We start from the raw sequence: 27,952 nt of genomic DNA, 5'->3' as shown, positions 1-27,952 counted from the left end.
ATCTCCTAAGAGCCCTTCCATATATTTAATGTATGGATGGGAAGGCAGAAGCACTGCTTTGCTGGAAAATAATTCAAAGTAGGCAAATGGAGTGGGACAGATAGAGGGGGGGGGGGGGGGGGGGGGTGAATAGGCACTCCAAAAAGGAAGTTACAAGCTCACTGGATTTCTGGATAAGGCATGAGGAAATGTACATGTATTGCAGAGATGTACCAAATATGTTTTTTTTTAATTTACCCAGAAATACTCTACAGGGAATTCTGCAATAGGCAGGTCCTAGAACAGAACCCTGGGGGACCCAACTTCCCACCCCTGACCATTCTGAGTACTCCCCATTTATCACCACCCTCTGAACTCGTCCAGTTTTCAATCCATGTACTCACCCCTATGGTCCATGCCGACAGACCTTAGTTTGTACAGTAAACGTTTATTGGGGGAACTGAATCAAATGCTGTTGCTAAATCCAGATACACGTCTACAGGCCTTCCTTTATCTAGATGGCAGCTCACCTCCTCATAGAAGGTTAATAGATTGGTTTGGCAAGAACGATTCTTCATGAATCCATGCTGATTACTGCTAATGATACCATTCTCATTACTAAAATCTTGTATATAGTCCCTTGTCATCCAGTTCAAGAGTTTGCATACTATTGATGTTAGGCTAACTGGTCTGTAATTCCCAGAGATGTATCTTGGCCCTTTTTTAAATATTGGTGCTACATTGGCTTTTCTCCAATCACCTGGTACCATTCCAGTCAGTAGACTGTTCGTAAAAATTAGGAACAATGGTCTGGCAATTACTTGACTGAGTTCCTTAAGTGCACCTATGCATTTTGTAGTGCATTTTCAGTTTTGCAGAAACACACTACAGTCCATTTAACATGGTTTCCAATGGATGTAGTTCACATCTGTGCATTTTATGGAAAGGGCCAGGTTTTTTTTTTTCTGGGTTTTGGTTCCATAGACTTCAATGGTTTAAAGATGTGTATTGAAAGAACGCAAAATGCACCTGCAATATGCAAACTGCAACCTGCACAAGTGTGAATCAGGCCTTAATCAAGAATTTAATGGGAGGAGCAAAGGGTTCAAGGTTTACCAGAAAAAAAACACAAAGCAAGGTTGTCCAAGGAATCAGGCAGGGAGAGCACAATAATCTGGCAAACAGGAAGAGACATGGCTTACAAAGGGTCAGACAGGGAGCTGTCCAGTATCTCAGGTGGCACAGCAAGAAGAACTACAGCATCCTGGACACAAAGTTTGGTGCTGTCCTGTACCTGATCGGAGACTGAAATGATGAGGTTGGCCTCTCTTGCATCTCCAGCCCAGGTCCTGCTGAGCATGGAACAGAGGGTACCGAGGGACAGGAGGAAAACAAGTGCCAGCAGGTGTAGAAAGAAGTGCTTGCAGCAGGTGATGCCATCCCTGGCAGGCTGGCAGAGCATCAGGTCAGGAACAGGAACTGTGCAAGGAAATCCAGCCAAAGTTAAAGGGGCACTCCACCTGGGCTGCAGGGTCTAGATACAAGGTTTGCTGGAGCTCTCAATAGACTTGTGACAGGAACTCCCTGTGGTAAGCAGAGCTGGTGCAGATGACAACCAGGTAGGTACTCGAACAGAACGCTGGAACCGAATCGGGAACAGAAGCGTGGTCACAGGGGCAGCCGAGGCGAGCAGCCAGGTACAGATTCATAAGGCAGAGACGTGGTCAGGAACAGAGCTGGGGTCAGGATTGGTGACAAAGTTGAGGTCAGAGGCAGGCCAGGTCAGTAACAAGGGAACAAGCAGAATAGAATTAGGACACAGGGAATAGCTGAAAGACCAGTAAGCATGAGCGTGCCCGTGTGCATTGTGCATGCATACACCTGGTCACAATTCTGCAGAGGTGCCCATTATACATAAAGGTGCTTCCAAGTAGATTATTCAAGTAGGTCAGCATTTTACTGATCATAAGTAACAGGTTAAAACACATCATCAACACGCTTCGTGGCTCATTAGAATTAACCCTTGCAGTCGGGAGGAGAACCCACTGCAAGGGCAAATCTTTTTTTGCCCAGAGTTCAGCTTTATGGTAAGGGATGTCTTTTGCATTAGCAATTTGTTCTGACCGGAGTTCAGCTTTAAGTATAGGTTTACTTTAACTCTCTTATCGTTGCTGCCAGTGTTACCCATCACGTACTTCCCTATTCTAATCTAAAAGAGAGAGAAGTACCAGATAACTCATTCAGAGCCACTTGGCAGGTAAGCTATCATCTCAGAGTGACATTTTTTTATAAATCCATTATGTTTGTATTAGATTACTTAGGCCCCTTTCACACCTGTGCGACCTGAAAGTCGTGCGATTTTGATGCGACTTTAAGCAATGCCTGTGTAAACTTCAGGTCTATGGACCTCAAATCGCATCAAAGTTGGGCCAAAGTAGTGCAGGGACTACTATAAAGTTGCTGAGACTTGAAGTCGCACAGATATGAATGGTACTCATCGGAAAACATGGGGAACGACTTGTCCTGTGACTTGGGAGTCCCAAGTCGCAGGACAAGTCGCACAAGTGTGAAAGGGGCCTTAAAAGTGAAAAGTTCATTCTTCACATTGCTGATCTTAGCTTTTAGCTCAAAATTTTCTTCTGCATTTTCAATTTTCAACATTGGCGTAGATACTCTTTTACCTTTTTTTTTTATTGTTTTTTTAAGATCCCCACTGAAACATCAATCCCCATTGGACCTCGTTCATGAGAACTAACCAGGGCCTTTTAAAAAAATGTGAATAAATTTGTCTTGAATTATCACAAATCTGCAGGGATACCCAAGAACGATCTATATTTACAAGTAGCTCAATTTATGATGATAATAGCTCGAGGACACTCTATCCAAAAAATAAACACACTGGCGGAGGTTAGAGTAAAGAGATTTGCGGGATGGGAAAAAATAAACTAACATGCTCACCCAGATGGCTCCAGGGTCGATCCAATGTTGCAGCTGTCCCCCACTGGCTCTAGAACCAAGAACTGAGCGTTCAAAGGCCGCTGATCTCTCAGTTCTCAGCCTTCACTGTCAGTCACCAACTCTGTACTCCGCCTCTCCAGTGCTCACTGGTGCGCCAGGCTGTGGAAGGAGTAGGAACGGCTGGCACAGGTTCTTAGCAGTGAGCCGAGAGGCTGAGCCAGCTGCCAGTCAAGCATCTGGGTGGATCCCGGCATTATTGTTGGGATCCCTACAGAGCCAGGACTGGCTCTGTGACATCAGCTGACAGCATATTTTAGCTCGCCATCATCTCAATCTGGGTCACAGGAGTGCAGAACTAAGTGCACTCCTGTGATCCAGAAAAGAAGTAGAGACAAAAGAAGCTTTGGCCATACTCCTATTATTTTTAAAGTAGATGTAAACCCTAACTGAATGCCACTCAGTTTGCTAAAGCACTGTGTAATATAAACAATTGTCATTAAAAAAAAACAGCTGTTTTCACCTTTTTCTGTCCTTTGTTACATTTCAGTGCCGCTGATCTGCTGCAGTTTTTGCAGCTGCATTCTGTCTACATTCACTCCAGTGGTGGCTGCATGGCAAGTCCCAGGGCAGATTTCATGATGATGGTAACAGTGGCACATGGCCCAGTAATAAGTTTCAGCATGGCCATGTTCCACTGTTACCATTATCTGTTTACTAATGCTAAGGATTAAAAACTGTTAAAAAGAGAAGTATGTTTTTTTTTTCACAATCATACTTACCTAGGTGGATGCTGCATCTGTCCTCCACTGGCTCTAACATCGATAACCGAGTGATCAAACACCGGTGATCGCTCAGTTCTCAAAGTTACCTGAGCAGAGAGCTGGTGACCGTCAGTCACCAGCTCTCTGCTCTGACAATGCTGCCCCCCCCCCCCCCCACTGTGCTCACTGGCGCTCTGGGCTGTGGAGGGGGTGGGAGCAGCTCGCTGAGAGCTTGAGCCAGGTGCCGGTCCAGGATTGTGAGTGAATCCCGACTTCATTGTCGCAATCTTGCCTGAGCCTGGACCAGGTCTGTGACGTCAGCCGACAGCGGGCTTCAGCCCACTGTCTGCTGAAAATGGGTCACAGGAGCGCAAAATGAACTGCACTCCTGTGATCCATAGAAGTACAACCAAATAAGATTTGGCTGTACTTCTACTTTAATGTAGATTGAGAGACTAAAGTTCAGCTTCAACATGTTATTGTAATTTTTTAAAGTAATTTTCAATCTTTTTTAATCTGCAGCTTTTATTTAAATGCCATGAAAGTTCCTGTTATAGACTTCCTATTATAGGCTGACAATGTCCTGTCCCTGTGTCACTATTGTTCTGCATTGTCACTCTGTCATGCCCTCTCCTGTGACCCGTTTTCAGCAGACAGTGGGCTGAAGCCCGCTGTCAGCTGACGTCACAGACCTGGTCCAGGCTCGGACAAGATCGCGACAATGAAGTCGGGATCCGCCCACATGCCTGGACCTCCACCTGGCTCAGGCTCTCAGCGAGCCGCTCCCGCCCCCTCCACAGCCCAGAGCGCCATTGAGCGTAGTGAGGGGGGGCGGGGGGCATTGTCAGAGCAGAGAGCTGGTGACTGACAGTCACCAGCTCTCTGCTCAGGTAACTGAGAAATGAGCGATCACCGGTGTTTGATCACTCAGTTATCAATGTTAGAGCCGGTGGGGGACAGAAAAAAAAAAAACATACTTCTCTTTTAACAATTTGTAATCCTTAGCATTAGTAAACAGATAGGAAGGTATATTCTAGTTACTTGTGTTAACTTTTTTTTTTTTTTTACATTTCTTCAGTTGCTGCCTGATTTCTGGCCTAGGCCAAAATGGTGCCATACATCCCAGGAGCCTTTATGGGTATTTTTTTCCTTTCATCTGGAGGAGAGGAGGAGGGGGTTTTCTCAGCTTAGCATACCCTCCTGCCTGCATGCCTGAGCTAAGGGTAGATGGATTCCAGGAAGTAAATGCTACATGAATCATCTTTTCTCTCTACTCAAGATGACCACGGCCAGAAACGCTACGGGGTGTTTTTCAAAGTGACTTCTGAACAAAATAAAGCATGGAGACATGGATGGATGGATGAGCTTGCTTTGAGTATTAAGAATTAATTAAATGGAGTTTCCAGTTTGTGGTACTCAGATACAGTTACGCTCTGCTTTAAAGCAATATGCGCATTGGGTTTAGATATACTAAACTAACCACTGACTATGGCAGATATACTGTGGCAGAGCAGCCTCCCTTGCGCCGGATTACGTACATGTTCAGGATCCGCTCCTTCTGTGTAGGGGGCGCGCATGCGCCTACCACCCTGGCTGTGCTGTTTTTCGCTGCAGCACCCGCTGTTCAGCTGAGCGAATGACAGAAGAGAGCTCTGTGTTGGCACACAACACAGAGCTCTCTTCTGTCAGCGGCGATGTGCTGTTTTTGTTCAACCTTTACACACAGTTAACCCTCTGATTACCCCTAAATGTTAACCCCTTCCCAGTCAGTGTCATAAGTACAGTGACAGTGCATATTACTGTCACTGAACACTGTATTAGGGTCACTGATGATGTCAATGGCAGTCAGTCAGTTTCCCCACAGTGTCAGATTGTCCGCCGGACTATCACAGTCCCATTATAAGTCACTAATCGCCGCCATTAGTATAAAAGAATATAAAAGAAATATACACTGAAAAAAAAAATATATATATACATATATATACACACACACACACATATATATATATATATATATATACACCATAGTTTGTAGACACTATAACTTTCACGCAAACCGATCAACGTACACTTATTGGGATTTTTTTTTCCCAACAACATGTAGCAGAAAACATTTTGGCCTAAATTTCTGATGAAATTCGATTTTTTTTTAATTTTGCTGGATACGTTTAATAGCAGAAAGTTATATTGACTGGCCTGCACAGAGTCCTGACCTCAACCTGATAGAACACCTTTGGGATGAATTAGAGCGGAGACTGCAAACCAGGCCTTCTCGTCCACATCAGTGCCTGACATCACAAATGCACTTCTGGAAGAATGGTCAAACATTCCCATAGACACACTTCTAAACCTTGTGGACATCCTTCCTAGAAGAGTTGAAGCTGTTATAGCTGCAAAGGGTGGGCCAAGTCAATATTGAACCCTACGGACTAAGACTGGGATGCCATTAAATTTCATGTGCGTGTAAAGGCAGGCGTCCCAATACTTTTGGTAATATAGTGTGTATACCATAGTTTGTGGGCTCTATAACTTTCCTACAGACTAAATAATATACATGGATTTGGGTCATTTTGACCAAGGAAATGTAGTAAAATAAATTTTGGCCCAAATTTATGAAGAACAATTATTTATTTGCCAAATTATATAACAAAGAAAAAAGCGTTTTATTTTTTGTTCACAATTTTCTGTAGTTTTTTGTTTATTTAGCAGAAAATAAAAAACCTAGCGACAATACCACCAAATGAAAGGTCTAGTTGTGTGAACAAAGGGATAAAAATGTAGTTTGGGTACAGTGTTACATGACCGCGCAATTGTCATTCAAAGTGTGACAGCGCTGAAAGCTGAAAATTGGCCTGGGCAGGAAGGGGGTGAAAGTGCCCGGTATTGAAGTGGTTAAAGCAAAAGGAGCTCTGGGTTTAGATATACGTAGTTAAACAACAGTGACCTCAAAATTTGAGCCTACAGAGAAAACCGTATAAGCTCTCCTTGTGAATGAAGTAATAAAGGAGTCCTTCTCATTCTGGTAAAGTGAACCTTTATACTCAAACATTCAATCATTTGAGGTTTTTTTTATTCTAATTGTCTCCTGCAGATGATCGGGTGATTGAAATGAACACAGGGTCAATTCTCCCAGGGTGAAAATGGCTTCTTTGGTTAACCAAACACAATGTAGTGCAGGTGTTCAGCAGATGCTGGGTGTGTCACATAATGACAGGTCGGTGCACCGAGCTGTAATTGTCTATCAGTAGTATCATCCTAGGTGTACATGGCTTCTTCTCTGGATCAAAGGACTATAATTGCATTACAGGCTGAACAGAGGCTGTCTGTAGCAGTAGCAGCCCAGAACCCCGCCCCCACCCCCAATCCATGTGCCCGGCCGTTAATCTACCCTATATACCCTCACGTATAGGCCGACCCGAATGTAAGCAGAGGCACCTAATTTTACCACAAAAAAACTGGGAAAACTTATTGACTCGAGTATAAGCCTAGGGTGGGAAATGCAGCAGCTACTGGGTAAAACAATGCCCATCTGCAGCCTCACTGTGCCCATCTGCAGCCTCACTGTGCCCATTTGCAACCTCACTGTGCCCACCTGCATCATTAGTGCCCATCTGCAGCCTCACTGTTCCCATCTGCAGCCTCACTGTGTCCATCTGCATCATCAGTGCCCATCTGCAGCCTCACTGTGCCCATCTGCATCATCAGTGCCCATCTGCAGCCTCACTGTGCCCATCTGCATCATCAGTGCCCATCTGCAGCCTCACTGTTCCCATCTGCAGCCTCACTGTGCCCACCTGCATCATCAGTGCCCATCTGCAGCCTCACTGTGTCCATCTGCATCATCAGTGCCCATCTGCAGCCTCACTGTGCCCATCTGCATCATCAGTGCCCATCTGCAGCCTCACTGTGCCCATCTGCATCATCAGTGCCCATCTGCAGCCTCACTGTGCCCATCTGCATCATCAGTGCCCATCTGCAGCCTCACCTTTGAGAACTAAAACAGCGGGTGTCTCCCGCAAATGTGCTTTGTGACCTCGCAAGTGTGCTTCTGGAAGAATGGTCAAACATTCCCATAGACACACTCCTAAACCTTGTGGACAGCCTTCCCAGAAGAGTTGAAGCTGTTACAGCTGCAAAGTGTGGGCCAACTCAATATTGAACCCTACGGACTAAGACTGGGATGCCATTAAAGTTCATGTGTGGGGGGGCGGGACCGGAAGTTGCCCTGCACGGACGCCTGAGCCCTCAGCTCTCCACCAGCCCGCAGCATTAAGGCCTGAAAGGGGGATTTTCAGCTACATTTTATGGGAGGCAGCAGGAGAACCAGATCCTCCAAACCCAGGGGATCATCCCAACCGCCGTCCGGCTCCACAACAACCCTCCACGGGTACTTTAAACATCCCTCTATGTCCGAGGACGGCAGGGACAAGATGGCGCCGACGGCTCCTGCCTCATCCACGAGGCAGTCACCGCGGCGGAGCTCGGCATCCCCTCCACTACTCCAGAGCACAGCGGACCTGGAACGGGAGACAGGGGACCGGAGAAGCAGGGGAACAACTGCGGTGAGTCCACCCCCTCCACTCCCAGCACAAGGGAAGCATCCCGGCCCGCCACAGGACCCCTTACTAGGCCTCTTCACCAACTCCTACACGCAGTGCTCACAGGCCTTCCCGCAGCTGCTGCGCACCATGTCTGATCCATCCCTGTCCCTGGGAGGAACGGCGACCCCCACACCATCCCTGCAACCCAGTGACTTCCCCCCACTGCCAGGGCCAGGGAACACAGGGGACATTGGTCAGTTATCAGAAATGAACTTTGACGGTGACACCCTCCAACCATACTTCGGCCCCCCTCCGGTCTCCCCTCAACCACAGAGACAGACCCGCCATAATGCCTCCAGGTCCACAGAGCAAGGAACGAATCAGACGAAATCATATGCCCAGATAACAAGCTCGCCATCCCTGATCCCTATGGAGGTTAGAGATGGGGGTCTCCCCTCTCACTCACAGAGGCTCACATGGGGGGACAGGACGGTCCCTCAACCACAACACTGGGACCCCAGGGGATCAGCATCCTCCCAAGTCGCAAGGGAACCATCCCCACCACATAGCCCACAACGCCATATGGAACACGTTCACCACCTCCAGCACCCCACCTCATGGCAGGACTGTCTCCAGGCTATTCCCACTAAGGAGGACTTCAGACTCCTCATCGAGGAAGTCAAGTCAGCATGCCGAGCAGAAATTCAAGTGATACATGCTAACCTTAAACACCTATCTGACAGGGTGGAGATGGCGGAGGAGGAAATTCAGGAGACCAAGCTGGCAGTACATCGCACCCAAGTACAGGGGGCCGACCATCATATAATGCTCCGGAACATGCAACGTCACCTCGAAGACTTGGATAACCGAGGACGTCGAAACAACATTCGTGTCCGGGGTCTACCTGAGTCAGAGGGTCCCGAAGACCTTCACGAAACTCTGCAACTCCTGTTTAACAACCTTCTGGGGGACCCCCCAAACAAACCCATTGAGATGGACCGTGCCCACCGTGCCCTCCGCCCCAAAGGGCCCATCTCCAGACCCCGAGATGTCATATGCAGGGTCCATTCATTTCCCCTGAAAGAGGACATCATGCGCAAAGCCCGCACCACAAAAAAGATTCTTTTTGAAAACACGCAGGTCCAGCTATTTCCAGACCTTTCCTGGATAACATTACAGAAACGCAGACTGCTCCATCCCCTACTCATCCTGCTCCAGGAAAACGACATCACCTACCGCTGGGGATTCCCCTTCAGCCTCAGCGGTGCTACGCTTTCCAGAAGACTTGGAAAATTTCTGTGACACCATGGAAATCCCACTACCTCGCTTGCCTGAATGGGACTTAGTGGATTTGCCCACACCTCCTCCAGTGGTGTGGCAGAAGGTCCCACCAACTAAGCGACCCAGAGATCGGGACTCTCCCAGCGGATCCACCAAAACAAAGCCTAAAAAAGGATGACTATATCTCCCCCCTCTCCTGTCCCACCCAATACAATTATAAGCTACCCCCCCTAGGCCTTCTCCACCTCTCATTTCATTAGCAACACAGGGCACCCCCCCTCTTGCTGGAGACAGCTCAGCGGTGGAACTTTTGGTCGCTGATCCCCCCCTAGAGGTCAATCCCACTAGAGTTCCCTATTGTCACTCTGTTTTGAGGACTTGAACACAGTTGATTTTGTTTGTTCGCTATGCCCCCCCGGCCTGAACCCTCGTTGGGGGCCCCGGCCGAGGGGACCTACTGGAACCTCTTAGAATTCGGGCGGTCTCTACTGCCCGAGACAACAACAAAATGTTTATTACTAAATGATTTGCTACTAACTATTTCTCTCCTTTTCTTTTCTCCCCTCCACTTATTCTACTTCTTCTATCTCCCCCCCACCCCTATTTCTTTTCCTTTTATGGCTCACCGCAGGTCTGGAGCAACCACTCGGCTTCCTCTCACGCCTGATCCCCGTCGCACCTTAGACTTCCTGGAAGGTCCACGACTGGATAAGCTAAGTAATCTGATGCACGCACACGCCATCGACCATGGCTAAGATCTTATCGTTTAATGTCCATGGCTTGAACTCAAACAAAAAAAGACATCTCGCACTGAGGGAACTCAGGCAGATTGGGGCAGATGTAGCTATGCTGCAGGAGACACACTTCAATAGAGGGAATGCTTTCGCCTTCGCATCCAAACAGTACCCCCAGATTTATCAGGCCTTTAGTCCTCGTAAGCGTGCGGGTGTTGCCATTCTGTTTAAAAAAGGCTCTCCATTTAAATGCACCGACTCCCTCGTCGACCCGGGGGGACACTATATAATTCTAAGAGGTCAGTGGCAAACACAGGCGGTAACTTTCTGTAATATCTATGCACCCAATACCCATCAAATACATTTCCTATCTAGGGTCCTCGCCCGCCTGTTTAGACAACCCAATGATTACTTAATCGTTGGCGGAGACTTCAACTTGGTGCACTCAGTGGGTTTGGACCGTCACGTGATTAACCCTGCAGCCCATCAGGCTCGGGCTGTCCGTGATTCCAAGTTGTTTCGTCAGCTGACTAGGCGACATGCTTTATTCGATGCATGGAGAGCCTTACACCCAGGGGATAAGCAATTCACATTCTATTCTGCCCCCCACCTCATGCATTCCCGCATAGACTATATCTTCGTTAATAACAATACCCTACGCGCCACCAAAACCGCCCAGATCCTCCCCATCTCGTGGTCTGATCATGCCCCAGTCCTTGTGTCACTAGAAATAGGTAGCCCAACCCGTAAACCTAGTAATTGGCAGCTAAACAACTTCCTCTTACAACATATTCCGTCCAGATCGGAACTAGAGACAACCCTGCAGAATTACTTCCTAGAAAACAACACCCCCGAAGTCTCCTTAACCACCCTCTGGGAAGCCCACAAGGCAGTCCTACGGGGACGGTGTATAGCAATTTCTTCGGCTATGAAGAAAAACGCGATGGCATCTAAAATTCAAGCCGAAAGAGACCTTAAGACTCTAGAACTCCGACTGCAAGTATCACCATCCCTAAACCTCCTCAAAAAAGTAATCTGCCTCAGAAACACCCTTCGAGATTTAGCGTTAGGACAGGTAGAGAAGGCACTTACTCGATTAAGACAAACATATTATGACAAGGGGAATAAGGCCCATACTATCCTGGCACGTAAACTCTCGGAGCGCTCTCACATGTCCACACCCCACCAAATTAAAGACAAAAAGGGGGCCCTCATGTCACACCCCCAAGACATAGCCCGGACCTTCGGAGAATTTTACACAACACTATATAATAACCCTGAAATTCCCCGAGACCCGCCCCCACCTGATATAAAAGACCGTATGAAACAATACTTAGAGGACAGTGGACTCCCCAAATTACTTAAGACGGATCTAATGTTACTTAATGCACCGATTACAGAGGAAGAGCTAACGGCCACCATCAAAACCCTGCCCTCTCATAAATCACCTGGCCCAGATGGCCTTCCCTATGAGTATTATAAGGCATTCCTCCCGATTCTACTACCATATATGTGCAGGATGTTTAACGCCTTCTTTCAGAAAACCTCCATTCCCACTGATATGCAGAGGTCGTTCCTCACGTTGATTCCTAAGCCTGGCAAGGATCCTTCTGTGTGTGCCAGCTACAGGCCAATCGCACTCCTAAACTCTGATTTAAAAATTTTTACCAAACTCCTTTCAATGCGATTAAACCTCATACTTCCCTCGCTAATACACAAGGATCAGGTGGGATTCGTTCCCCTACGTCAGGCGGGGGATAATACGAGAAGAATTATTGACCTAATAGACGTGGCGAACAGGAATAAGCAGCAAGCGTTAGTCCTTGGCTTGGACGCGGAAAAGGCTTTCGACCGCCTCGGCTGGTCCTTCCTCTTCGCCACGTTGAATTGCATGGGATTTCAGGGCCCATTTCTCCAAGCAATTAGACATTTGTACACTAATCCCTCATCCCAAGTAAAAACTCCCTTCGCCCTATCACGGGCCTTTCCAATCACGAATGGGACCCGCCAGGGGTGCCCACTCTCACCGCTACTTTTTGCGTTGTGTGTCGAGCCTCTGGCGGCTTCCATTCGAAAAAACCCGAACATTCACGGCATACCGCTGAGGGACAGGGAATTCAAACTAGCCTTGTTTGCTGATGATATTATCCTCACCCTAACCCAACCCAGAATATCACTCCCTAACCTACACGCCGAACTTGACCTATACAGATCCCTATCAGGATACAAGATAAATGCAACTAAATCAGAAGCCCTACCCATTAATATCCCAACACAGGAAACACAACACCTACAACACCACTTCCCCTACCATTGGCAGACATCATCACTGAAATACCTGGGAGTACAGCTAACTCCCTCTTATTCCACTCTATACCGAGCAAATTACCCCCCTCTCTTTAAAACCATAAGGGACCTTCTACTGAAATGGAAGGCCCATCATATCTCCCTACTAGGGAGGATAGCCTCTGTTAAGATGGTCATCCTACCAAAGTTGCTGTATTTATTCCAGACTCTCCCCATCCCAATACCCCTATCAGAGCTGAAAAAACTCCAGGCGGACTTAATACGATTTGTTTGGAATTACAAAAGACATAGAATTCCACAATCAGTCATGACAGCGGCACGATCAGACGGCGGTCTATCATTCCCTGACCTAACTAAATACTACCAAGCCACTCAACTGCGAACCCTGGCCTCTTGGTTCACCCAACGCTCATATAATAAGTGGACAGAAATAGAAAAACTTTGGATGGCCCCAGTCCATCCAAATAGCATGCTGTGGAATGCGGAGGTGAAGGTGGAGTCCACTCAACTCTTGGGCCCCATGCTCCACATTAGTACACTTTGGCGTAAAGTATCACGGCTTTATAAGCTATGCTCAGAAAGATCACTCCTCACATCGTTCCTCTACAACCCCAAGCTGCCTGTAGGCCTTACTCATCAGATGTCTTATCCATGGGCGATGAGGAATTTATTCCACTTTGGCCATTTGGTACACCCATGCACGCGCAGATTACTGTCCTTTACAGAGCTACAGAGAAAATTTGATTTACCAAGGCAAGTGTTCTTTGGATACTTGCAGATTAGGCACTACGCTCAATCAATTGCCCCGAACTTACAGTTCTCGGCCCCATCACCCTTTGAGGGATTGATATTAGAGGGCTCAACTAGACGCGGGCTAATATCTGATATTTATCAGATACTGAACTCCTATAACTTTACAGACCATGGCAAGCACTCGTACATGACCCGCTGGGAGAAGCTCCTAGGGGAGGAGATCTCGGAAGCTACCTGGAAGACGATTTGGTCCCGGGCGGCTAAAAGCTCATTATGCACTCTGTACAAAGAGAATGCATACAAGGTCCTTTTCTTCTGGTATATGACGCCTGATGTCCTCCACACCATTTTCCCATCTAGCTCGGATAGATGCTGGCGGTGTATGAAGGACAGGGGGACCTTATTTCACATTTACTGGACATGTCCCAAAATAACTCCCTTTTGGACGGAAACACAATTATTGCTGAATCGCCTACTGGGCGTCCAGGTCCCCAAAGTCCCGAAACTGTTCCTTCTTGGTGTGTCTGGGCTACGTATATCCCGACACTCTAGGAAACTACTAGGTCATGTTCTCACAGCAGCGAGATGCCTGGTAGCCCTTTATTGGAAGAAACAGGTTCCACCTTCCCAAGCGGACCTCTATACCAGAATAAAGGACATAGAGCTAATGGAGAAAATGACAGCCAGGATACAAAACAGAATGGAGGCCCATGACATGGTCTGGGAGGAATGGCATAAGCGAGAGGACCCGCCCTAGGTCTGCGGCTAGACCCCCCCCCCACTTCCCCTTCCCCCTTCCATCCCTCTTTTCTCTTTTCCTACTTTATTTTCCTTCTCTCTGTAAAATGCTAATACATTCTCAGTTTAATAATGTTATTTGCTGGTCGAAAACTTCAGATGGTATGGAAGATGTTATACCACTAATGTACCTGGATGATTATCATCAGAAGCTCAATGTCTATAGCGTTGACTGTTTACCTATTGCACTTAACTATAAGCAACACTATTGCTCAATGTATATGTATGTCTATACGTTTAATAAAAAAATGTTATTTGAGAAAAAAAAGTTCATGTGTGTGTAAAGGCAGGAGTCCCAATACTTTTGGTAATATAGTGTGTATACCATTGTTTGTGGGTTCTATAATTTTCCTACAGACTAAATAATATACACGGATTTGGGTCATTTTGACCAAGGAAATGTAGTAAAATACATTTTGGCATAAATTTATGAAGAACAACTATTTATTTGCCAAATTTTATAACAAAGAAAAACACGTTTTATCTTTTTTTTACAATTTTCACTGTGCCCATTTGCAGCCTCACTGTGCCCATTTGCAGCCTCAATGTGCCCATTTGCAGCCTCACTGTGCCCACCTGCATCATCAGTGCCCATCTGCAGCCTCACTGTGCCCACCTGCAGCCTCACTGTGCCCATCTGCAGCTGTACCTTTGATAACTAAAACAGTGAGTGTCTCCCGCTGTGTCATGCAGTCTGTGCGGCCGTCCATTGTAACAAAGCCCCGCCTCCTCCTCGCCCGTGATAGACGGAACACTGATACAGTTTCCCAGCATTGTATCAGTGTTCCGTCTATCACGGACGAGGAGGAGGCGGGGCTTTGTTACAATGGACGGCCGCACAGACTGCATGACACAGCGGGAGACACTCACTGTTTTAGTTATCAAAGGTACAGCTGCAGATGAGCACCCGCACTCGAGTACACTCGGCTAATACTCAAGTATATACGGTATATGCAGGGCACGGACGCATGGATTTCAATGGGGTTTCTCTTTTTTTTTAAGCACATGATTAGAGCCTGAGGCTTCAAAAAGGGTGTGCTCGGGGCGCAGAGCACTGCACCCCAAGCCCACCCAGTTGTGTGACATTAGCGAATTAATAGCCAATCAGAAAGCGGGTCCTGAGACACGATTGGCCGGGAATCCTAAGATCAGACTGCGAGTCCTAATTGGCCGGGAGGAGAAGTGACCGCAGGGAGGAGATATCTTCAGGCATAACCCCAGTAAACCACTTGCAAGCTGCAATGTATTGTGGTCGGCAAGTGGATTTTGTATTATTACCAACAGGAAGTGAAATACAAGTTACAAAGCATTTTTTTGCTAAATTTAAACGTTAAGCACATATATGAGTGTAAAAGCCATCATTGCAAACCCTCCATGCTTTTCTTTCCCAGAGAAGGCTCTCGGAGCAGTGGTATCATTAGCTCAGTTCTTCTAGTCCCTGCATGCTCTACTCCTGGTACTTTGTCAGCGTTGATATTGATTGATGCACAGCTGATTTTTAGGGCTGTGGATTTACTGTTTTTTTATTTTGTTGGTGATGTCAATTTTGCACTGTACATCAGTGCTCCTTTCCATAACCATACAACCCTGATGAACGGAGACATTTAAGCCCTGTAACGCATTGTATGAGATATCAAATAAAGCATCTTTAAAAATCAAGAGCCCTTTTTCCATCCTTACCTCTTTTTCCAAATACATATTGCTCTTTAATTGGAGTAGAGTGCTCACTTTGCACTTCTATTTAGGTCCAAAGGGATTCCAAAGGGATGCAAACTGCAATAAAACCTGACCCAACCCTTCCTCACTTTATCCAAAACTAACAAAACAGTTTGAATTGTAAATTCACACTAATTACAGCCACATGTCTTACCTCCATGATGGGGCTGGACGCCAGCACTTTGTCTTCCACGTTCGTTTCACTAGCAGACCCACCAACTGTGGCAAAGTATCTCATGGCATATTTGGCGGACACGGTTTTCCCTGCACCAGATTCCCCACTCACTATGATGGACTGGTTCTTCTCATCCCTGGAAAACAAGATTTTTAGATAATTTAGAGACAATCGCCACAAAAAGAGACTTTTCAGTAGGCAAGAGAAGTTTGAGTAGGTGAATTGTTGGGGCACACCCTGGAGCACAGGAGGCATAAATGGCAGAATGGCATGGCCAAACCATAGGAGTGCTTTTAATAACCATAGGCGACACCATAAGCTGCACATTGGCTAAACAGTTGAGCTGTTGCCTACATACTGACCAGTGAGAACCACCATCTTCTTCAACATCATCACCAAATCAACATCAAATAAACTCTACTGTTGCAGTCCTGTTGCTCAAATTCAATCCTTCATTGTCTGACCTCTGCTGGCGCTGTCGTCAGGGGATTGGTATATTGCTACACGTCTGGTGGAAATGCCCTGTGTTGCAAACTTTCTGGTATGAGGTGCATTACTTGATTTCCCAAGTGATGTCCAACACCTTGGACCTCACTTCTAAAGCATATTATAAGTCACTTGTGATGCACATGGTGAACGCTGCTAAGCTGTGCATACCCATTCACTGGAGCTCGACCCACGCACCTTGCATCTCGGAATGGTTCAGTCACCTAAACAAAACTGCGGAGATGGAAGAGCTCATTTCCATTGCAAAAGACTCCTCTTCTAAATATACGAATACATGGACCTGCTGGCTGCACTTCCATACAACTGACCACTACCTCCAGCTTATGGGCAACCCCTCCCCCCCCCCCGACGCTTGTACCAATCAATACATCTGATACCTGAACGACCCCCCACCTCCCGTTTCCTCTCGCAGCACGCTCAATCTACCCGACTTCCCCTTGCCACAAAGAGGAGAAGACTGGGGAGGCTTTCCACCAGAAGGCCTTCTTGATTACTAGTTCCCTTTTACACCCGACCACCTCCCTGCAAAGCACTTTCATTAATGTGGGTCTAGCCTAGATATGATGAGGCATTGGTAGAGGCTGAGCTAAGCCAGATGTCCCAAATCTTGGAAAATTTCCTAGGGCAACACCTAGATGTTTATGTAAATTTATAGAGCGGGATGGCTAAATTGACCAAATGCTTCCAAATATTTAAGGTGGGAGATTTCCATTTCAGTAGTATGGCTTTCCTGGAGTAAAATAAAAGGAGTCCTAACAGTACTCCAATGCCGCGTACACACGATCGGACTTTCCGACAAGACCGTGGAATTTTGTTCGAAGGTTGTTGGCTCCAACTTGTCTTGCATACACACAGTCACACAAATGTTGGTCTACAATTATGACCGTAGTGATGAACAAGACGTACGGCGAGCCGAAAAAAGGGAAGTTCAATAGTCATGTGATGTCTCCATTACGAACGCTAGTTTTACAAGTGCAAGCGCTTCCGGCTCGTACTTCATTCTGAGCATGCTTGAACTTTTGTGCAACGGACTTGTGTACACACGATTGGAAAGTCCAACAACAAAGTTTTGTTGGCGGAAAATATGAGAACCTGCTAGCCAACATTTGTTGGCGGAAAGTCCACCAACAAATGTTCGATGGAGCATACACACGATTGGACTTTCAGCCAACAAGCTCTCATCCAACATTTCCCGTCGGAAAGTCCGATCGTGTTTACGGGGCATAAGAGCCCTACTTGGGGCTGGGGGATTAATAGGCCAAACAGGCACTGAAACAGTAGTGGGCTGGAAAATGAAACGTGAGAGCTCCTTGGATCTTTTTCAAAACAGGTTGAGTCTTCCAACATTTGAGGCTGGGTTGCCTAAAACTTAAAGTGGCACCATACTCAGCGATGGCACTTTTGTACTGTAAGTCAGTGGGCCTTTCTATAAACATACAAGCAACTTAAAATGGCAGGGCACTCAGTCCACCTAGAGAAGCCTTTCTTAACCTTTTAACACCGAGGAACCTTTGAAATAATATAAAGATCTCAGGGACTAATTCTTCCAGATTCATTAGCAAAGTGCTCCCTACATTGGTGGTCAGTAGGAAAAATACCCCCATCACAGTAGTGGTTAGAATGCCACCCGTACAGACAGCTATAAAAAAAATCATTGGCATTAGGTCGCAATGGACCTGGATCTATGAAGTCACCATCAGCTAGCTGCTAGGAGGTCAACCAGCAACAGCTCAACAAACCCCTATCAACCTCTGGAGGAACCCTAGTTGAGAATGGCCAACCTAGAGCTCCATGGCTGCTGTTGAAAAAAAAAAAAAAAAAGAAAAAAGAAAAAAGGAGGTACCAACTTATGAGATCACTAGACAAGAATGTGTTGCTGTCCACAATTCATCCTTTATTATGATTACCTTTGTTCTGATTATTTCCTGGATAATTCAATCATGTTAGCGTTATTGAAACCACTTACAGGCACTTACATCATGCTGTCCTGTCAATAATACAGTACAGCTCAGACAGACACACAAAAAACAGAAAAAGTATGTGAATACACCTTCCATGCCTCATTTGTGATCTTATACACCAAAGATAGAGCCCACTTTGCCCATTACTGGTCAAACAAACAACATTCTAACCGTATGCTCTCTGTACAAGCTCCTTTACCAAAATATATAAACGTTCAATTCAAATTGTATCCACTCAGGCAGACCCTTCCACTGCATAATTATTGGTATAAAAATGTTGTAAAATGTATGGTCAACCAAGGATCCTTAACCTAGCTATAGCCAGTGATCCCGGTTTTGGGAGAATGTTACCTTATTATTTGTAACTGTTTTATAACTTTAAATTATTTGTATTTGTTTTATAACTTAAAACCAGGAATGCACACCTGTATGCGTTCCTAGTTCTAAGACTCTGCTCTTGTTGCAGTTCTAGACATTTACCTATTGATTGGGAATTTAGCGGCATGGCTCCTGGTTGTGTCATCACCAAGACAGCCAACTATGGTGATCACATGGAGGCTGGAGGGTTGTTTACAAACAAATCTCCACCTCTCTAGCCTTCAGATGCCACTGTAGCCTTAGGCCCCTTTCCCACGACAAGCCCACTCAGATCCGCCTGAAAAACGGACAGGCGGATCCAAGCGGGCCACTCATTGACTCCTATGGGGAGACAGATGTCAGCGGAGATGTGTCTGCTGACACCCGTCTGCCATCCAATCCGCTAAAATCAGACATATGGCGATACGGTCACCATCCATCTTGGAGGATCGGATGATCCTATATTAATCAGCGGCGCTCTGAGCAGTGAGCAGAGACGGACCTGTCACCTCCCGACTCAGTGGAGATCAACGGAGCGATCTCCCACCTCGTGTGGAAGGGGCCTAAAGGGCTTGTTCACACTTGCTCAAAATACTGATGCTTATCAAATGCGCCTATAGCGTTAGGGCGTGTTAATAGGTGCGTCTGATAAGCATTTAACTACTTCAATACCAGGCACTTTCACCCTCTTCCTGCCCAGGCCATTTTTTCAGCGCTGTCACAATTTGTATGACAATTGCACGGTCATGCAACACTGTACCCAAATTAATTTTTAATCATTTTCTTCACTGATGGGTTTTTCTTTTTTTTTTTTTTGTAAAAAATAAGTTTTTATTAGTTTCTGTCAGTAAATTTTGTAAAGAAGTAATTTTTCTCCTTCACTGATGTGCGCTGATCAGGTTGCACTGAAGGGCACTGATGAGGAGGCACTAATATGCTGCAATGATGGGCACTGATAGGTGGTAATGATATATGGCACTCATGAGCACTGATGGACACTAATAGGTGGCACTGATAGGTGGCACGGATAGGCGGCACTGATGGGAGGCACTGAAAGGCAGCACTGACTGGCATCACTAATGGGCATTGATTAGTGTCACTGATTGATGTCACTGATGGGCACTGCTGGGGCATTACTGTTATCAGGGCACTGATAATCAGTGCCCTGATTACCCGCCCTGGTCTCCCCTGCGAGGAGATGCAGCTGATTGGCTCTCCTCACCACACACTCTGTCAGTGTGAGGCGATGAGAGCCCTTACCGGCACTTCTGGACACAGCCGATCACATGGGTAAAGAGCCACGTCATTGGCTCTTTACAGAGATCGGGGTCGCGCCGTATCCTAGGAACACGTCCTAGTCCCGTGTCCTAGTTAGAAATCACTGTGGTAGCCACCAATACTCCAGTGATCTCCACTAACTTCTGGGTATGTGCCAAGCAGCTGTTCTGATGCATTGTGAACACAGGAGGTCAGATGCTGGGCACAGGCACCATTCGGAGAAGGCTTTGCATTTTCTCAATGAATGCAAAACATTCTCTGATTGGACAAGGTGAAGATTGTGATGTCAATGCCGTTGACGCTTTGCATTCATGGAGAAAACACAAAGCAATCTCTGAATGGTGCCTCTGCCAAGCAGGTCAGGCATGGGACACAGAAGCTAGTAGAGATTGCTATAAGAATGGTGCCTACTAAAAAGGTATTTCCTGCTTCCCTCGGGACCCCACAGGTATGGTTTATACATACTTCCATTGGTCCAGTAGTAGATGTGCCTATTACAGAGATTTCCAGTGTCAGGTATGGTATATACATCGTTACGTTGATTCCAGCTGTACCAATGTAACTATGTAAAACCATCCATACCTGGAATTCTTCTTTAATATTGCTATTGTCAGAATTAATTATGATAAATTTCTATAGTTTACATTTTTGCACAAGGCTATGCGGACAGCGGCCTGCTCTGCATTTTTACACATTATCCCTGGCTGTTCTAGACCGGCCATATGACTGTTCTGCAGGAGGATAAAGTGGTTGGAACATTATGGCTGCCTTCTCTGTATTCCTTTCTATGAACGCTTCTTATGGTTAGCGTGGGAATGGTGCTGCAGTATCACGGGACCTCCACACACACTGCTGACAAGGGCTTTGCTAGCTGCCGATTCTCTCTATAACCCAGGAAAGTGTCTAATAATGTTGAACGTGGAGATCTCCTTTCATAAGGTTACACATGACACATCAGCAAAATTTACTAGGAAAACATCATTGAGACATGATAAAAATAACATGATCTGTAATGATTTCCTTTTTAAAGTGAGATTTACATATACGAGGTGTGTCCAGAATATAATGAGAATGAAGTTCCTACACTTGCGAAGGGCTCTGTGAAGGGAGAAGCCAAGGTCACTTGGGGTGGGTTGCCAGATATACGTTAGAAAACTTATCAGTTGCATTCCAGCCCTGTCAGAATCGAAAAACGCAAGCGAGTTTGGAACAGTGGTACTCGATAAAATTTTGGGTGAAATTGGGTAAAAGTGCATCAGAAACTTGGTGAGAAAAGCTTATGGTGAATCTGCGCTATTTATCTGCACAAGTGTACTGATGGCACAAGGCCTTCAAGGAAGGACGAGAAAGTGTTGAAGATGAACAACGATCAAGACGCCCCTCTTCATCTAAAACAGGACAGAATGTGGATGCAGTGAGGTCTGTTCTCAACCGCGACGGCTCACAATCTAAATGATTGCAGAGGAAAAGGGAATTGCCAAGTCAATTGTTCATGAAATCGTGACTCCGAATTTGAATATGAGTAAAGTATGTGCAAAACTTGTTCCAAAGAACTTGTCACCTGATCAGAAGGTACACATTAAACTCGTTTGCCAAGACCCGTTGGCTCATTTAAAAAGAGAGCCTGATTTTTGCCGAGTGATCACAGGAGATGAATCCTGGGTAATTGAGTACAATCCCAGGATGAAGAAACAAGGTTCAGAAGGGCACACACCCACGTCACCTCGCCCCAAGTAAGCTTGAATGAGCAAATCAAAAGTCAAATTACACAGGCTCTGAAGCCCACTTAAAGACTTCCAGGGATTCTATGAAGAATGGAAAAATCGCTGGGAGAGTTGTGTACTCTCACAAGGTGCATACATTGAAGGAGACAATGGGGGTTATTTACTAAAGGAAAATCCACTTTGCATTGAAAGTGCACTTGGAAGTAAAGTCGCTGTAGATCCGAGGGGGACATGCAAGGAAAATAAAAAACAGCATTTTATCTTGCACATTTTTGGATGATAAAATCAGCAGAGCTTCCCCTCATTTCAGATCTACCCCTCAGATTTACAGCGACTGCACTTCCAAGTGCACTTGCAGTGCAAAGTGGATTTGCTTTCGTAAATAACCCCCGATGTTCAAAATGTTCCAATACAATAATTTTAAAAATATCATTCTCATTTCTTTCTGAACACACCTCATATTATCTATATCTATATATATATCTATATATATATGTATACACACATATATATATATATATATATATCTATATATATATATGCACACTATATTACCAAACGTACTGGGACACCTGCCTTTACATACACATGAACTTTAATGACACCCCAGTCTTAGTCCGTAGGGTTCAATATTGAGTTGGCCCACCCTTTGCAGCTATAACAGCTTCAGCTCTTCTAGGAAGGCTGTCCAGAAGGTTTAGGAGTGTGACTATGGGAAAGTTTGACCATTCTTCCAGAAGCGCATTCCAGAGGTTAGGGACTGATGTTGGACAAGAAGGCCTGGCTCGCAGTCTCCGCTCTAATTCATCCCAAAGGTGTTATGACCTCAACCCAATAGGACTCTGTGCAGGCCAGTCAAGTTCATCCACCCCAAACTCACTCATCCATGTCTTTATGGACCTTTCTTTGTGCACTGGTCCAGATTATTTGGTGGGGATTATGGTGTGGGGATGATTTTCAGGGGTTGGGTTTGGCTCCTTAGTTTCAGTGAAGGGAACTCTTAAGGCGTCAGCATACCAAGACATTTTGGACAATTTCCTGCACCCAACTTTGTGGGAACAGTTTGGGGATGGCCCCTTCCTGTTCCAACATGACTGTGCACAACTGCGCTTCCAATAAAAGTGTACCTAATCATTTTTATGGGTCTCTGAAAGTGCTCCGTGCCCCTATGGTGGTTCCAGGACTCTCCTGTTCCTCCGGAGAGCTTGGGACCTCCTGCAATGAATGACCCTGGAAGCGATGTGTATGATGCCGCGTACACACGGTCGGACTTTATGGCAGACTTTGCCCGGAGGACTTTTCGACTGACTTAATGACAGACTTTCCGAATGAACGGACTTGCCTACACACAATCCACCAAAGTCCGTCAAATTCGTACGTGATGACGTACGACCGGACTAAAACAAGGAAGTTGATAGTCAGTAGCCAATAGCTGCCCTAGCGTGGCTTTTTGTCCGTCGGACTAGCATACAGACGAGCGGACTTTTCGACCGGACTCGAGTCCGTCGGATAGATTTGAAACATGTTCCAAATCTAAGTCCGTCCAACTTTTGAGAAAACAAAGTCCGCTGGCACACACGATCGAATTGTCCAACGAAATCCAGTCCGCCGGGCAAAGTCTGCCGTAAAGTCCGACCGTGTGTATGCGGCATTACATCACTTTCAGGTCCACGGCTGTCAGTCTTGCCAAATATATAACTGATCAAGCACAGTCTGTGCTTGGTTAGCTGCACTAGAGAGCAGGGGAGGAAAAAAATGAAAAAGTGTAAAACAAAAATCAATTATATAAAATAAATAAAAATTATTAAATTTTTTTTTTAAAGCACTCTGTCAACCCCGGACACACCCCATATAAAACGTGCAGGTGAATACCTGTGTTAGGGTTGCCACCTCATCCTTTTAAACCTGAACACATATTAATCACACAGGTTCTGTGGCTAATTAACCCTTTCATGACTAAGCCTATTTTTGAAATTTGGTGTTTACAAGTTAAAATCCATATTTTTTGCTAGAAAATTACTTAGAACCCCCAAACATTATATATATTTTTTTAGCAGAGAATCTAGAGAATAAAATGGAGATTGTTGCAATATTTTATATCACACGGTATTTGTGCAGTGGTGTTTTAAACGCAAATTTTTGGAAAAGGGACACTTCCATTTATTTTAAAAAATCCAAACAGTAAAGTTACCCCTATTTTTTTGTATAATGTGAAAGATGATGTTAAGCTGAGTAAATAGATACCAAATAATTGCACGCACAAATAACCTTTATAATTGCACGCACTCGTGGAATGGCGACAAATTATGGTAGCTATGAATTTCCATAGGCGACGCTTTAAATTTTTTTTACGGTTACCAGGTTAGAGTTACAGAGGAGGTCTAGGGCTAGAATTATTGCTCTCGCTCTGACAATCGCGGCGATACCTCACATGTGTGATGTGAACACCATTTACATATGCGGGCCCGACTTCCGTATGCGTTTTCTTCGCTGCGCGAGCTCGCGTGGACGGGGGCGCTTTAAAATTTATTTTTTTTTTAATTTATTTTATTTATTTTTATACTAATAAATGGTGTTTTAAAAAAAATGTTTTTTTTTTACTTTTATTGCTGTCACAAGGAATGTAAACATCCCTTGTGACAGTAATAGGTGGTGACAGGTACTCTTTATGGAGGGATGGGGGATCTAAAAGACCCCCATCCCTCCTTTACACTTAAAAGTATTCAGATCGCCGAAAACGGCGATTCTGAATACTGTGTATTTTTTTAAATTCGCCGCCATCGGCAGCCGAGTAAACGGGAAGTGCCGTCATGACGTCGCTTCCGCGTTTACATTGAGAAGGCTGGAACGAAGCCGCCCACAGCTTCGTTCCAGCCCACCCCCAGCCGCCGAAGGTACCTGATTGGACACCGGGCCTCCCGATCGCACGGGAGGCCCGGTGTCTTGCCGAGAAAGTTCCCTCGGCGGATAAGTTCCCCCCCTGTACTGCGCAGGCGCAGCGCCTGCGCAGTACGAACTACTGTCAGCCGCCGGAGATAGCCGAAGCTCAAACGCTTCAATCAGCTGTACACGGCGCCTGTGCTCTGGGTCCAGGTTCCTTCCCCACCATCCAAGGGGACCTAGAGGGGGTGAAGCGAGGCCGTGCCCGAAGCGTGGCGAGCGTAGCGAGCCCGCGAGGGGCCCTCTTACAGCCGCCGTGTACAGCTGATTTTCAGCTATTCCGCTTCGGCTATTTCCGCCGGTTCCTACTGCGCAGGCGCAGCACCTGCGCAGTAGAGGGGGGAACTTAGCCGCTGAGCGGAACATTCTCGGCAGAACACCGGTAAGTACGGCGGGAGGGGGGGGATGTCCCCTCCCACTCCTCCGGTATAACAGCCGAGCGGCTTTTAGCCGCATCGGTTGTTATATACGGATAGCCGATCGCCGGCTCTAAACAACGGTACCGGGATGATCCTTGCAGCTGCGGGCATCATCCCGGTATAAACCCGAAAGCCGAGTATGCAGATATGCGTACGGTCGGCGGGAAGGGGTTAAGGTGGTAATTAAACTCACTTGGTACCTTATCTGCATTAAATTAGTATCAGAACCTGTGTAATTAATATGTGTCCGGGTTTAAAGGGATGAGGTGGCAACCCTAACCTGTATGTAAATATGAATTACACAACGCACGTGAGCTATCATCGCAAACATTGAAAGCAATAATTCTAGGGCCATAATTCATGGTTAACGCTAAACTGATAACCTGTAAAGGCGTAAACCTTTAAACCTGATAACCTGTAAAGCGCCATCTATGGAGAATTTTTGGTAGCATTGTTTTTTTTTGTGATTTCATGGGCATGTGCAATTTTAAGGCTTGAAATGTTTGTTATCTATTTATTTGATGCAACCCCATCTTTTTACCCCAAAATTGTGCATAACACTCCGTTTTATCACTATAAGTAATTTTAGTGTGTTTTTTTCCTAAAAATATGCATTTGATAAATGGTTACACAAATATTGTGTGACATAAAAAAAATGTAAACTACCACAATTTTTTTCTCCAGGGCCTCTGCTTTCAGAAAATGTATGCTTTTTAGGGAGTCATTTTTTTATTTTAGCTAAAAAAATACATATTTTATCAGCATGCAAAAAATTACAAAAATTGCAATAGGCAAGTGGATAATAAATGGTCTGTGAGGGAACGGGTGACAGAATATTCATGTTTTATTTTCATGTAGTAACAGAGAACTCTCTCATCCTCTAATCCCACTGATCTGTTGGGGTACCCCAAGGCTCAATCCTTGGGCCCCTCCTATTCTCACTCTATACCTCTTCCCTGGGCCAGTTGATAACCTCCCATGGCTTCCAATACCACCTCTATGCCGATGACACACAGATCTATCTCTCCACTCCTCAACTCACCCCCTCGATCTTCTCACGGATCTCAAACTTGCTGAATGACATATCGGTATGGATGTCACACCACTTTCCCAAACTCAATCTTTCTAAAACTGAGCTTGTTATATTTCCTCCTTCCCGCCCCCCCCCGGTGACTTTACAATTGATTTTAACAGCACAACCATTGGTCCCTCCGAGTCCACACGTGCCAGGGTCCTGGGTGTAATCCTAGACTCTGACCTCTTCTTCAGCCCCCATATCCAATCCCTGGCTAAATCCTGCCACCTTAATCTCCAGAAATCGCCCCTTCTTGACTAACCACACCACATTTCCCGTCTCGACTACTGCAAAACTCTCCTTAATGGCCTACCCTTAAGCAGGCTATCCCCCCTTCAGTTTATTATGAATGCTGCTGCAGGAATAATACACCTCACTAACCGATCCGTGACTGCTGCTCCTCTCTGCCAATCCCTTCACTGGCTTCCCCTACCCCACCGTGTAAAATTCAAAATACTAACCACAACATACAAGGCCATCCACAACATCGCCCCCATCTACATCACCAATCTCATCTGCAGATATTGCCCAAATCGCCCCCTCCGCTCCTCCCAGGACCTCCTGCTCTCTAACTCCCTTGTTACCTCCTCTCATGCTCACCTTCAGGACTTCTCCAGAGCCTCTCCCATCCTCTGGAACTCCCTGCCCCGGTATATCTGATCAGCCCCTCACCTGTCCACCTTTAGGAGATCCCTGAAAACTCACTTATTCAGGGAGGCCTATCCCACACCCACTTAAGAACTGTCCCCAAGTCACCCCCCATTAAATCATCCCCTGCAGCTATTACCTTTCGTACCACCAACCCCTCCCTTTAGAGCATGGGTCTCAAACTGACGGCCCTCCAGCTGTTGCAAAACTACAAGTCCCATCATGCCTCTGCCTGTGGGAGTCATGCTTGTAACTGTCAGCCTTGCAATGCCTCATGGGACTTGTAGTTTTGCAACAGCTGGAGGGCCGCCAGTTTGAGACCCCTGCTTTAGAGTGTAAGCTCTACGAGCAGGGCCCTCCTGTACCTTCTGTATTGTATTGAACTGTATCGTATTTGTGCTGTCCCCCCTCTACTTTGTAAAGTGCTGCGTAAACTGTTGGCGCTATATAAATCGTGTATAATAATAATATAATAAATTACTCCTTGAAACTTCCGACACAACCTGATTAAATGCCATAATTACAATCCTTATCATTGATTCCACCCTGATGATATCTGGCCATGCTCCCTTATCACAGACTCCTCCTCTGGGTTTTGCAGAAGCAATGGTAAAATCGCTCATATTACTTTTGGGAATCCTGAAATAATTGTTCCCCTCCCCACAATAACTCGGGAGATAAACATACAGCACAAGGGATCAGAGTCAGCGTTAGCAGACAACTGACGTGTTGCAATGAATTACATCACCGCACAAGTGTGAGCTTGCTGATAGCTTGGGGAGCGAGTAAAGTCTTGTATCCCCTCAGCAGCTAAAGGGCTCCTCATAAGATGGCTTTAAGGAAACCCGACATGAAGGAAATATGGATTTCCATTTTTGAATATAGTAAGGAAGGGTTAGAAGCCCTGTCAGGTTTTGATGTCATCTATGTCTTATTAGGGAGGCTTCACTTTCTGCCCCATAACCAAAAAAAAAAAAAAAAAGGAATTCCTGGTTGTCACCAGAACTAGTGTCCCCTTTGGAAGATTTTTCCTCTATTCC

At 45.9% G+C, this 27,952-nt stretch overlaps 1 protein-coding gene across 2 annotated transcripts in view; it reads right to left on the bottom strand.

Moving 5' to 3' along the window:
• Positions 1-27,952, bottom strand: part of MYO5B (myosin VB) — a 394,698-nt gene that overhangs the window by 185,854 nt on the left and 180,892 nt on the right. For both annotated transcript variants that reach the window (XM_073619562.1, XM_073619572.1), the window contains exon 5: positions 15,983-16,139. In XM_073619562.1, the coding sequence (XP_073475663.1) occupies positions 15,983-16,139 (157 nt within the window). The remainder of the gene's footprint in view (positions 1-15,982; positions 16,140-27,952) is intronic.

The sequence above is a fragment of the Aquarana catesbeiana genome, linkage group LG01, assembly GCF_042186555.1.
Source record: "Aquarana catesbeiana isolate 2022-GZ linkage group LG01, ASM4218655v1, whole genome shotgun sequence".
Classification (NCBI taxonomy): domain Eukaryota; kingdom Metazoa; phylum Chordata; class Amphibia; order Anura; family Ranidae; genus Aquarana; species Aquarana catesbeiana.
This window is presented reverse-complemented; position numbering and strand designations above follow the sequence as displayed.